The sequence below is a fragment of the Heterocephalus glaber genome, unplaced genomic scaffold, assembly GCF_053883595.1.
Source record: "Heterocephalus glaber isolate CG9 unplaced genomic scaffold, H.glaber_assembly_v1.0 deba00001447, whole genome shotgun sequence".
Lineage (NCBI taxonomy): Eukaryota > Metazoa > Chordata > Mammalia > Rodentia > Bathyergidae > Heterocephalus > Heterocephalus glaber.
In genome coordinates, this window is record NW_028258299.1 from 11,702,087 (window position 1) to 11,715,250 (window position 13,164).

General features: G+C 42.3%; 1 protein-coding gene across 17 annotated transcripts in view; it reads left to right on the plus strand.

The window, feature by feature from the left end:
* Window positions 1–13,164, plus strand: part of Dab1 (DAB adaptor protein 1) — a 1,105,478-nt gene that overhangs the window by 955,007 nt on the left and 137,307 nt on the right. For all 17 annotated transcript variants that reach the window (XM_087214676.1, XM_087214681.1, XM_087214675.1 and 14 more), the window contains one exon: window positions 8,142–8,281. In XM_087214676.1, coding sequence (XP_087070802.1) covers window positions 8,142–8,281 — 140 coding nt within the window. The remainder of the gene's footprint in view (window positions 1–8,141; window positions 8,282–13,164) is intronic.

A 13,164-nucleotide genomic window follows, 5' to 3' on the forward strand; every position in this document is an offset into this window, starting at 1 on the left:
ACTGACAAAATACCTGAACTATTCAACTTATAAAGAGAACATTTTTGGCTCACAATTTCAGAGGTGTTAGTCCATGGTCAAGTCACCCTGTTGCTTGGGGGCCTGTGGTGTCTACATCATGGCTGGGAATATGTGGTATGGAAATTTCCTTACCTCATGGAGGCTGGGAAGAGAGAAGAGAGGAAGAAACCAGTGTCCCAGTATGCCCTTCAAGGGTACACCCCAATGACCTAACTTCCTCTCTCTCCAAAGGTTCCCTTACCTCCCAACAGCACCATCTGCTGGGACCACACCTTCAACACATGGGCCTTGGGAGGCAAGGATGAGGGGCTGCCATGCTTTGCGGTGCTATTTTAAAGGTCTCCCAAGACCCTGTGTTGAAGGCTTGTTGGCAAGCTTATGGCACCATTAGGAGGACATAGAACCCTTAGGAAGTGGGACCTTGTGGAACAAAATTAGCTCCCTGGGGACCTAATTTGGTCATTGTTGCCCTCTAGTGGGATATTGGGATCTTGCCCTCTTTCTCCTTTTGTCTTTTCTTCCTGGCTGCAGGAGATGAATAGCTTTGCTCCACCATGTGCTCCCCACCATGACACTCTGCCTCACCACAGGCCCAAAAACAATGGAGCCAAGTGGCCATGGAATGAACCTCTGAAACCATGGGCCACCATCAACCTTTCTTCCTTTTAAGGTGATTACCTCAGGTATTTTGTCACAGAAATGGAAAGCTGACTAACACAATATACATTTACTCAGAGAGTAGTTTTCTAGAACATCTGAATGAGGGGCACTGGTCAAGTGTGTGGAGAATATAGGGGGAGTGTGGTCCAAATTATGTTGATGAGTTAAGCAGGAGCCTGATTTGGGGGACCCTGTAGAATATGTGGAGGGGTTAGTTTTAGATGGTACAGAGGTGACAAGGAGAGATGAGTGCTTTGTAAAGTGGGGAAAAGCACTTCATAGCAGAGGATTTAATCTGACTCTTCAAATATTTGTCAGGCAGGCAAGGCAAATTAGAGAAGAGGAAGTAGCAAAGGAAAAGGGCATGGAGATACCTGGCCCAGAGGGCTAAAGTCTAAGGGTGAGTGAGCAGAAAGGAGGTGGGAGAATGAGAGATAAGATAGCCCATGGCAGACTGGGCAGATGGTGCTGGTGGCAGGTCTGGTAGCATGTGATCAGATGGTATTTGGGGTGGATCCTGGGGGTGGTGTGGGACCTGGATTAGACAGTGGCTGTAGAGGCACAGCCACTGCGACCTCTGGTGCTTCCAGATGCTCTTGAGAAGGTCTGTGCTGCCCATGCATTAAGACAGCAGCCTCTAGGGGTCCTGTGTTCAGCTGCGGAAGCCAGTATGGAAGAGTCCTGAAAACACACATTATTACCATCATCAGGTTGCTGGGACTCCCTGAGGACTTCCCAAGTTGTGATTTCTCAGTCAGAGCAATCTGCAAGGAAACACTGGGAGATGCAAGTGCCTGCTGGGTATGTGGAGATGCAAATACCCCCTGGGTATGCGAGGTAATATGTGAGACATAAGAGGAATGTAAGACAGCTAGTTATGTTGGGTTTGAAACCGAAAAGTTTTAAGAAAAAATAAGGAATGGTAACATAAATATATGACTGTCAGTAGCACATGTATGCATTTCATATAGAAGTGTACCTATTTTAGAGAGCTTTGCTTCAAACAATTTTATTTATACTATATGTTGTTAAAGTAGCCCAAAGCTCCAGGTTCTGGGGCTGCAGGAATATCTGGCTTTAAATCCTGACCCCAGCACCGACCTAGTTTATCACCTTAGGCAGCCGACTTCTCTGCATTTCTGTCTCCAGATTAAAACACAACTGCACAAGATTGTCATAATGTAAGCTGAACTAGCTCAGCTGTCCAAGAGCATCATATAGTCTGGCTCATGTGAGCTCTCTAGTTGTTAGCTATAGCCGTCTTCCAAGAGGATTAGCACTCAGAGACACCTTAGAGACCATCTTCTCTCTGTGGTCACTCATTAGCCCCACTGAATCCAGGCCTCCTTGCTTTCTACTTTTCTTTTCTGGGGCTATGGTTTCTTGGTGACTGTGTGGTACCTCATAAGCCCTGTATTCCCTCCTTTGGAATTCAAATCAGTAGTGGATTGCAAATTGACATCTTAGATTACTTGGAGACTTTGGGATTAAGATCTCTGGCAGTGCATCCCCCTTAGATGCTGTTAATTACTCTTGTTTATGAAACAAGCAAAGCAAGTGTATTGGTATAGATGCTCAGACCACTCAGTGGGGGCCCTGAACCTCTGATCTAAGAAGAGGGCTGCCCTGAGGCGGTGTGCCAGCCCTACTGTGCACGCTGTCCTTCTCCCACGCTCGCACCCCGACCACCTGCTAATGATGGAAAGTAGTATTTCTGGAACTTTTAAAACATTAAAAAGTATTTTCAAACTTTTGAGAAAGAGGAATTGAAGTCGGTGAAAATCATCTTTGAGACACATTGTTACAAATCAATCACCCTTTTCCTTTCATCTCTTTTATCAGCTTGAACTTTCGCAGATTTTCATTTTGAGAAATGGTAGCTTGAGAATTACCATTTTACAAGTGGCTTTCTATGTAAGCAAGTCGCTGTTCATTTATTCTTTGCTGTGCTGTGGTGATCTTTGAGAGTTACTTATGTGGGAATCACCTCACTATGTGGGGCCTGCCCACTGGTGCAGAATCAAAGTGGGTGGGATTTGGGGATCTGTTGCTGCTGAAATTATTTTCACAGTGATTTTCTATTACTGTGCAAGTCCATCAGCCTATTCCCTAGAGTCCAAACTCCATGAATACTGGAATATTTCTATGCTTTTTTCAACTGCTGTATCTCTAGTATTTTAACGCATACCATAGGTGCTCAATAAAATTTGAATGAGTGCAACACTCGATCCATTAATGAGGGCCTTATATTTCCCTAAATGGTGCTCTAATGTTGTTTTTACTTTAATCCTCATGACGAACCTGGTCATTATAGCTTCCAAGACTTGAAGAACAAAGACTAGGAGCTTTTTCCAAGCTTGAGGTATCCAGTTACTTCCATCTCCGACAGCATTGTTCTAGCACTGTGCTCCAGCACCCTGCTTTGCATGAGCATTAATGGGCCCTGGTTCACCCAGAAGAGAGAAATCACAATGTGCAGGGTGGTATTTTTAACAGTTCCCTAGGTGATTCTACATGAAGGTAGGATTGACAAACAGTCTACCCAACACCCACAGTTCTCCAGGTATCACCAGACTCTCTGCCCTCCAGAGAGCTTCTCCCTTACATTTTTACTTCTTGGACCTCTTGCATTCTCAAAAGCTTTCTCCTTTCTGAAGCTCTTACTAATTCTTTCCAACCAAGAGGAAATAATGCTTCTTCCCAAGCTTTGTATGACACCCACAGTCCTGGTCACATTCTGTTAAACTGTGTGTTTACCCTGTGAATCCCCTTCTGGAATGTAGCTTCCTCCAGGCAGGGGAAGAGACTTCTCTCTCTTAGGTACCACCTGCAGCCTGCACCATGCCTAGACAGAGGCCTCTATGAGGCAGGCCAGTGCACGGTGACAATATAACTAGGATTACTGTACAAGTTACCACATGAGCTGGATACTTTTTAGAGTAATGAATAGTGCTAACGATAATTGTGCCAAGACAACAGGTGTAAAGTGGGGACTGTCCCAGACAAACCGGAAGTAAGATCACCTAAGTAGCAGTGGCCAACACTGGCAGGGCTTATTCTGTCACTCTGTACTCTGTGTGCTTTCTTTAGTCTTCACAGTGATCCTACATGAGAACAACTGTTATCTGCACCAAATATCTGCCACAGTGCCACAGTCTAAAGGGACTTAGAAGGTGACACTACTTAGGAAGTGGCTGAGAAACCTGGCACCTGAACTCCTGACTCCAGAGCTCAGGTTTTAGACCCTTAGTCCCTGTTGTTGCCTGATGGAAGGACTCAGGGCTGAGAGTAGGACAGGGTAAGGTACTGTCCCAGCTCAACTCAAAATAACTTTAGTTACCTCTCTGTCTTAAGTATCTCTGTCTACAGAGCAATAACAGTTTCTATTTTCAGGAACGCCAGGAGGTTAAATGAGCTAAAGGGTGAGAAGACTGAGCAAATGAGAAGACTTGTGAACTTGTGAAATCCTCCGTTGTGGATTAAGACATGCAGGTTTACTCTGGTCTACTCGACAGCTGTGGCACAAAGGAAAAAGTATAAAATACTGTAACGGAGTGCAGGGTGAGGCCGCAGCAAGCCCCATGACCTCATGGCTACAACTTTGCCATCTTGCACATGATGTGGGTTCAGGCTGAGGCTCTGGGATTTAAATAGCTATTGCTCCAAAGATGATATGCAAGTGGACAATGAGCACGTGAGAAAACACTTGGACATCATATTCTTAGGAAAATGCCAATCAAAACCACAGTGAAATGTCATTGAGTACTCAGAGGATGGCTAAAGTGAAAAGAGCAGACAGTCACAGTACGGTGGGAAGAACATCTGGTAGAGAAACTGGAACCCTTTGTAGTTCGCTACAGGTTAAACACAGAGTTACCGTATGACCTTGCAATCTCTCTCCTAGGAATAATACTCAGAGATTCAAAAGCATGTATCCACACAAAACTTGGTACACACGTTTGTAGCAGCATTATCCATAATGGAAAAAAATGGAAACAATCTAAATGTCCATCAACTGAGGTGGAATAATGCCACACAGTGGAACAATGTTCAGTGGAAAGAGAAAACATAAATTACTGATACATGCTGTCAATTAAAAGGAATCAGACATAGAAGTCCATGCACTGTAAGACTCCACTGATACAAACTGCCGGAAGAGACAGATCTATAGAGAGGGAAAGAGATTACTGGGGGCCTTGCACTGGAAGGAATGGGTGGGGGTGGAGATTGTCAGTAACAGGGAATGATTTTGGAGTCATAAAAATATTCTGAAATTACTGTAAGAAAGTAATAGTGGTGTGACTGTACTAAAGCCTGTGAATTATATACTTTAAAAGGGGAAGTGTTATAGTATGTGATTCACCTCTCAATAAACCATTTCTAAAAATTTCCTGGACTCTGCTGTTGACTTTTCCATCGGTGTTATCTTGTGTAAAGCAGTGCTCATTTACAGAGCCTTGGGAACCCAGGCAGCAGAAATGGCACTGTGTGACAATCTCTGCACAGTGACTGATATTGCAAGTATAATAATAAGCAACAACCATGTTGATGGTTTCCTTAAACATGCCGGCTTCCTCTTGTCCCTCTTGAAACATGGGGTGCTTTTGCAATAGATTGGGATTCATGGTAGGTGAGGATGCATGAACACTGACACTGTGGCCACACCCTCACTTGCGTGGGCTTCTGGTGACATTACAGCCATATGGCTTTGATATCTGTTATTTATTTCTTACTAATATAACTGGGACCTTGCTCAAGATGTGCTCCTGAAAAATTACCCTTTTAATGGTGGAAGGTTAAATGAGAAACTGGATTATCTACTGCATAAGTGCCCTTCAGACAAATTAGCTTGGCCCTGGCTCCTAATCTAAATTGGGCTCACTACTTTTCTATAAATGGCCTAACATTTTCTTATTAATCTCTGCCCTTGTTCACCTGATCTGGCTCTGCCTCCTCTTAGAATCTCTCTCCTCAGCAGTGCCCTGCCCTGACACATCTACGACTGTCTTAGTGCTTGACTCACAGACATGTGTTTGGACAGGACTGGTTGCTGGAAGCTGTGTATTTCCACTCTCTCAGGCTACCTCACCATCCCCAGTGGAGCCGTCATGCTGCCAATGTATTTATATTTAACATCAAAAGAATTGGGTCAGGTGAGTTTGGGTACCAGGTGAAGGTGGGGCTTTACAGTGAAGCTGAATAGATGAGAAGCAATTAATCGTAGTGCCTAAGAAGACAGCCTTCAAAACACAGAGCAGGGGCAAACTCTAAGCCTGGCCTTTGGCTCCAGCCACATCCCAGACAGGTTCTACTATTCTGAGTTTGGACAATTACACAGCCTCTCAGATCCTCAATTTCACTGTTTGTCTGGAAAATTTGTCTACTGGTACCTTCCTCCAGCATTTTCTTCCAAGGCTGAACAAGTTGATACATTCCATGTGCTTGGTGATAAAGGCTGCCTGGAGATGTTACAGTTGAGTTTGAGGTAGTCCCACTAGTGAAAAGGGGTCATCAGGACTGAAACAGTGTCACACATTGCAGAGGCAGAAATGGTATTTGAGATAGAGCAAGATGACCTCAGACCAAAGTGTAGGTGGCCCCTCCCAGACTGCGTGGAAGGCAGGAAGAGGAGGCTGTGGCACCACGGGGCCTACTGCTTGGGTAGATGTTCACAGAAAGTAAATCATGATGGATGCTGTCAGCACTGGTCTCTGACATCTGCCCTCACAAAACTCTGTGCTTTATTTGTTGCCTTCATTATAGTCTCTGACTAGTCATCTCTGTGTTCTGTTTGCTGTGTGGAATACTCTCAAAGGCTTTGAAATGCTAGGCCTGAGAGGGTGCAGTGGATAAGAATGATAACTGGGAGTTGGGGACCACATGTCCAGGCTTGGCCAGCAGACACCCCTCCTCTGTGCCTGCCTTTCTCCAGCAGTGTAACTTCCGCAGGGCTGATCATAGAGGTTACAAAGCTTACCAGGAGAATGAATGCATGACTCGCATGCAATCCTTGAAGTTACTGATCACAGGGAACTAATGCAGTAAGGTAGTTACTTGGTCCTCATTCTCCAGATAAGGAACTAAGGCTCAGACAGGCTAGGTGACTTAAAGGGGAAACCTTCTTACACATGCGCAATAATGCACTGTACACTTTTATTTGCAGTCACCAAAACTGGGGCTTCTACAGACACAGATTTGTGTCTCCTTCATGTGTTGCCAGTGAGTAATAGCATTTGGCACAAGAAGAGAGAGACACTCAGTAAGGGACGAACAAATAAGTGAATGAAGTGAAAGTCATATTTTCTCCAAAAAAAGAAAAAGCACCATGTTGTGGCTTGCTATTGCCATTGTTTGTTGTTGTTTGGTTTGGGGGGCCCTTTGTATTTTTATTTTAAGCATGTGCTCAGATGATTCTCAACCCCACATTCTAGAAATGCTGTGGTTTGCACAGAACATAGTGTAGGTGGAGAGAAGTAGGCGCATTGGCTCTGATGAGCAGAGCTCTAAGTTTCTGACTGCTAGGGGAAGCATAAGAAAGGAAGAATCGGGACTGGAGCTAATGATACCACTGAGGCCAATAAACAGCCATGGGGGCTCCAGGTTTTAGGAACCAGGGATATAAAGTGCAGACCTCTGGCTAGGCAGAGTGTGGTGAGGTGAGAGTGGCTTGAATTCCTGTGTCCATCCCGTTTCTGACCCTGAACTTAGAGGAGCTGCCTGAATTCTGTGACCGTCTTCATCTTTGGAAAATGAAAATGGTTTGGTTATTGTGAAGCATGGATTTAAGGCTTACAAAACATCTAGCATGAAGCACTTGCTGAGGTTGCAGTAGCTCTGTGGTCCTTACTTCCTATGGGTGTATGTGAGGTTTCACTGCAGAGCCTCCATGGAATTGGGCATAATGGGTGCCTTAGACACTGACTAGAGCACTATTAAATGCTGGAAATCCCAGAGGCTCAGTGCTGGTCGTGTTCCAGCAAGACTTTTGGACACACACTTGTTGTAGGTGGTAATCATTGGTTGAGTACCTGCTGTGTATCAAATACAAAATTAAATGCTCTACCCATATTATCTGGTTTATTTATCTTAATACTCCTCTGGGGTGGGTTTTTTTGTTGTTGTTGGTTTTTGGTTTTCGGTGGAGTTTTTTTTTTGGTACTGGGAGTCAAACTTGGGGCCTTACACTTGCCTGGTAGGTGCTGCACCACTGAGCTACATCCCCAGCCCTTTCGGATGGTTATTTTTTTCTACCTAAGTAAACTGAGCCTTGGAGAGAAGCAATTTATCTCAGGATTTAAGAGGATAGAGCCACAATTTTCATCTAGGAATATTACTATTTTTTTTCTCCTGTGACCAGTGAACTGCTTTTACTGGAATATAGATGAAACCAGAGCGAATCTTGGAGTGTTGGATTCTTACAGGTAACCTTGTATCTGAATCTACTTTTTTTGTGTTTCCAGGTCAGGATCGCAGTGAAGCCACTTTGATAAAGAGGTTCAAAGGTGAAGGGGTCCGGTACAAAGCCAAACTGATTGGGATTGATGAAGTTTCCGCAGCTCGGGGAGACAAGTTATGTCAAGATTCCATGATGAAACTCAAGGTGCTGTGCATACATTTCCTTATAAAAATATCTCTGGTTTAATGTGACAAAGGGAAAGAGGTGATTGCCACTATTATGGAAATAACCTTATCTATTTGTTGGTGAATCACTTGGTTCATAGTTGAGTCACCTTATTTACTCCTTGGGAAAAGATTCAGTGATAGAACAAATGGTAATTGAGCAGCTACTATATTGAGGTATTTTGTTAGGTGTTGTTTTATATTTTTTGAATGTTTCATCTTTAATTTAACTTTATCGAGTGACCCCTTCAAAAACAAAAATACAAAATTATTAACTTGTTTAGTCCCGTGCATTTTATGCATCCTTGTCATTGTGGGTTTTGAGTAAATTTTACATATTTTGTTATATGGTAAAAGATATTCAAGTGTAAGCTGATTTTAGTTCATTTTTATAATTTGTATAAATACACTCCAAACACTTAAAAATGAAGGAAAAGTAATATTTAAGGTAATATGTAACTAGGTTTGGGGATTTTGAGATATCACAAAGACATTCATGATGTCTGTAAATGCTGTAAAGAAGCCTTTTCACTGAAAATGTTAAATTGGAAAATTTTTAAATATAGAAAGAGCATATTATTTTATTTAAAATCCTAAAATATCTACAAAATTACTGTTTGGTCTCATATATTTGTCTCCATATATTTTAAGTGATTTAAAAATATTAGAAAAGCAATGATTTAGTAAGAAGACTGAAAATACTTTACACATTTAAATCATGTGGGATGTGTTTTGCTGACTATAAAGTTCACTTGTGTTCATTACTAATTATTTTCAAAATATAGAGAAGTATAAGGAGGAGACCAGAAACAACCCAAAATATCACAAAGAAAATCAATATCAACATTTTGTGTATAATCTGCACCTACACAAGGGTGGACCATAATGTATGGTGAATGTTTACATGAATCAGTTTATTACAGTAAAAAACACAGTGGCTTTCATCTCCCTCAAATACTCTTCCACCCTTCAAACATGCTTATCCCATCAGTCTTGCCAATTTCTGAAGCAGTTCTGGTAGTCCTATTCCAAAGTGTCTTTACTTTACTAGGTGTGATCAAAAATCTGGGGAACGCTGCAAACTGGCATCCAAAGGAAACAGTGTAAAAACACTAAGGTGTGTCTTCATGCCCCTTCCTCACTGGATCTCACCACTTCTGGCTCTTCTCCAAAGTCAAAATGACCGTGAAAGATAAACATTTTGAATCAATTCAGAATACCAATGAAACCCTGACAGTGAAACTAAAGACACTCACCAAAGCGGACTCCCAGAACCGCTTCAGAAAGTGGCAAGAAATAATGAGAGAAGTGTGTTAAAGTTGGAGGAGGGATTTTGAAAGGGGGGTTAGTTCAAACATTCACTGTGATTTTAGATCATATTTCGTGTGTAATAATTGGAATTATCTTTTATATAGTTTGATAATCATAGGTTTGTCTTTCCCAATCTAATAATTATGTGAGCATTTTTTCATATCTTTAAATAGTCCATAAAGGCACAATTTGGTAGTGAAATATTTTTGAGTATAAGAAAAAGAAAATAACACCACTCCTGGCCTAGTGCCTAGTAATAGTAAATGAGATAGAATCTGTAAAACACTCTCTGCATCATCTTTGATGCTTAATCAACCACAGCTAGTATTTTTGTTTATGCTGGGTTTTTTTTAGCAGTGTAACATGTATAGCAAATGTGAAGTTTCACTATGGTATGACTCAAATAATCAGGATTTTTAAAAAGTTTTAAAATATTCTATATACATTGCCTTCTCTTTGTTTTTAAGCTGTTATAAAGCAAATTTTATTATAATAGTTATGTATCTAGTAGAATGTATAAAAAGTATAAAAATTGTGATCCCACAGGTAATCACCTTGAAAGGGGCTAATATACCTTTCTAAAACAATTAAGCAATTAGTTTAAAGACTGTTCAATAATGAACACTCTTTTTCTTCTAAGTTCAAAAATGAATGATAAATAGATGAAGCATTTGGACCAGAAGAATTCTAAATTACAGCTTTATGACTGATAAATGCTGGCCTGGAGGACAGGACTAGACACGCTGCCATTGTGGACATCCTTGCATGAGACAGGTTATGCCCCTTATTTTGTGGGAGTTAGATGATTACAGTCCTCCTGCTCCCCCCAACCCCTTGATTGCCCCACAGTAGATCTTGTGACCCATGAGTAACATCAGATCAGAATGCAGCCTGTCCACAACAGGCAAATCATGCAGAGAGGCTAGAAGAGACTGACCCTCCTGTGTGCAACTTCTTCAAACTCCTCTGTCAAATAGAGCTACACCTGCCAACCTCAGGGACCTAGGGACAGGCAAGAATGAAGGCCTAGATCCTGATTCTTGCTGAAGACCCTCCTTGTCGAATAAGAAGGCAGGCAAATAAATGGAGATTTGCTCCTCGTGATGCTTAATTAAAAGACATCAAGGAAATGTTACCACTAAACCTTCCAGGCACACAGATCTGACTCTCATAAGTCTGCTTTGGAGGAGAAAGGAGCTCGTGCATCCGCTTTCCCCCAACATTCAGGAGATAAGATAACTTTCCATTTGCACCTGTCACCGATGCCAGAGAGTGCCTGGTGGCCCCTGCCTTCATGGATGCACCAAGGTCTTAGTGGATATGAGACTTCTAGTCCCTGAAAAATCTCCCTCAGCATGAACATTGAACCAAGTGAGCTGGATGAGGCCTGGCAATGACTGCCAACCTTTTTTATGCATGTTTGTGTGTGTGTGTGTGTGTGTGTGTGTGTTATGTGTAGTGAATGTTCCATCCGTCACCCCTCAGAACCACAAGGTCTCCAAAGCCCTGCGAGTCTGTCCTGCCATAATACTCCTGTCAGATGTGCTGAACTTGTTGAGGGATCTTGGGTCCCAGGCAATTGTATTTCATTATTTGCAAGGTACTGAGAAGAATGTTGACATTTCAGCTCCCAGTGGTTTTTCTTTAAGGAACACAGAGACATAAATGATCGATTCTCCATTTGGCCACCTGCCTGGGAAAGTAAGAGACAGAGAAGAAGAAAATCCCTCTTAGCCTTGAAGAGGCTGTCTTGCTTAGATAGTGGTGTATGAGAAATTTTGGAAAGCACTTTTCCTGTGATAGACTTTCTAAAGCTGGTTAATTTTCCTATTTTAGGGAATTTTCTCTTGAATTACAGAGGTTTTTGGGGGGGTTCCTAGCATATTGTGAATGGCCCATTGCCTGTCTACCTGCTGAGATATCATCGTCATCAGCAGCAGCATCATCCTCATTATCACAATTCACTTTACAGGGAGAAAAGCACTTTCATGACTCTTTTCATCTTATGAGCTAGATATTAGCCTCCCTGTTTCGTAAGTGAGAAAGCTGAGTTCAGTGAAGTTAAAGCATCTGCCCTGAAATCTTCATTTAATGTGAAAGACTCAGAATTTAAACCTCAATTTTGAGAGGCCCAGTGTTTGACAAAACAACCTTTTGCACTTAATTGTATTGTTTTGTATTTGCATTTAATTTATCATAATTCCCCAACTTACTGTAATATCTATCCTACCATTAAGTTACTACCAAATAGCCACACATTATTGCCCTCTAAAATAGTAACCTTTCAGTGGCGTTGGATAAAATGCTAGTGATTGAAATTAATAGAGAGAAATGAGATCTCTCAGTACCTGGAGAGGCTTGTACAGATACCTGGTGCATCACTCTGCTTTCTTGATGCATGTACAAGATAACCAATAGCTGCAATTTAAAGGAGGAGAATTTTTTTTTTTCTTTTTTGGTACCTGGGATCAAACTCAGGACCTTACACTTGCAAGGCAAGCACAGTGCCAATGAGCTAAATTTCCAGCCCTAGGGAGGAAAAATTTGATTTGCCTCACAGTTTCAGAAGGTTCAGTCCATGGTTGGCTGGCTCCAAAGCAGAAACATCATGGTGGAAGAGTTTGGTTGAGGAAAGCTGCTCCCCTCATGGCAGTCAGAAGCAGAGTAGGTCGGAAAGAGTGGCAGACAGGAAAGAACCAGGGACCAAATACAGACCCAAGGTCATGCCTCTGTGACCTACCCAGAAACACCCAAAAATGTGCTTTACAAATTCTCTAGGTGACTCCCAAGCCAATCAAGTTGACAGTTCCCCCTGACATTTCCTTCCTCCCACCCTCTTTTCTTCTGTCTGTGTCTTGTATAGTGGAACCCACTAGAATCCAGGGGAATGAAGACCAGGACACAGGGAGCACACTGCAGTGACTCTGGAGGTATAAAACAGGACAGAGAAGGATGTTTGCATTCCCTTTTTAAACTAGGAGACATGAAATGTAGAATGAGGTTTTTGCCCCTAAGATCATAAAGCTAATAAGTAGTGGGCCGAGAATGGAGATCAAGTTAATTACACAGAGCTTTCTGGACCAGCATCCTAAGGTTTCCTGTCTTCGTGTTTACACTTGTGCTTTACATGTTCCGTGGAGATCACAGTTATAGCATCATGTGCATGCATTGTGCTGTGAGTCTTCTCAAAGCCCTTTCCTATGTGTCATCTTAACTGATCCTCATAGCTCTCCTTGAGCCAGACAGGGCATCTGTTAATCCTTCCTGGCCTGCCTGTCCTTTTCTCTGGATACAAATTCCTCCACTGAGACACTGCCCACCTGTGACTCCCTTAGGATTGTCTATATCGATTATTTCACACAGTGCCCAGCACATGGGGTCGCTTAATAATGTTAATATTAGTACAAGTAATGATGACTATTATGTACTGAGTGCTCCCTGCACTATGAGGTAAGAAATGTGAGTATTCTTATTTTAGACTTCCTATTCCCAATGAGTTAGGAAGTTAGTGGCTCTACCTAGCTATTTTGTGCAACTTTTGGGAACATTTGC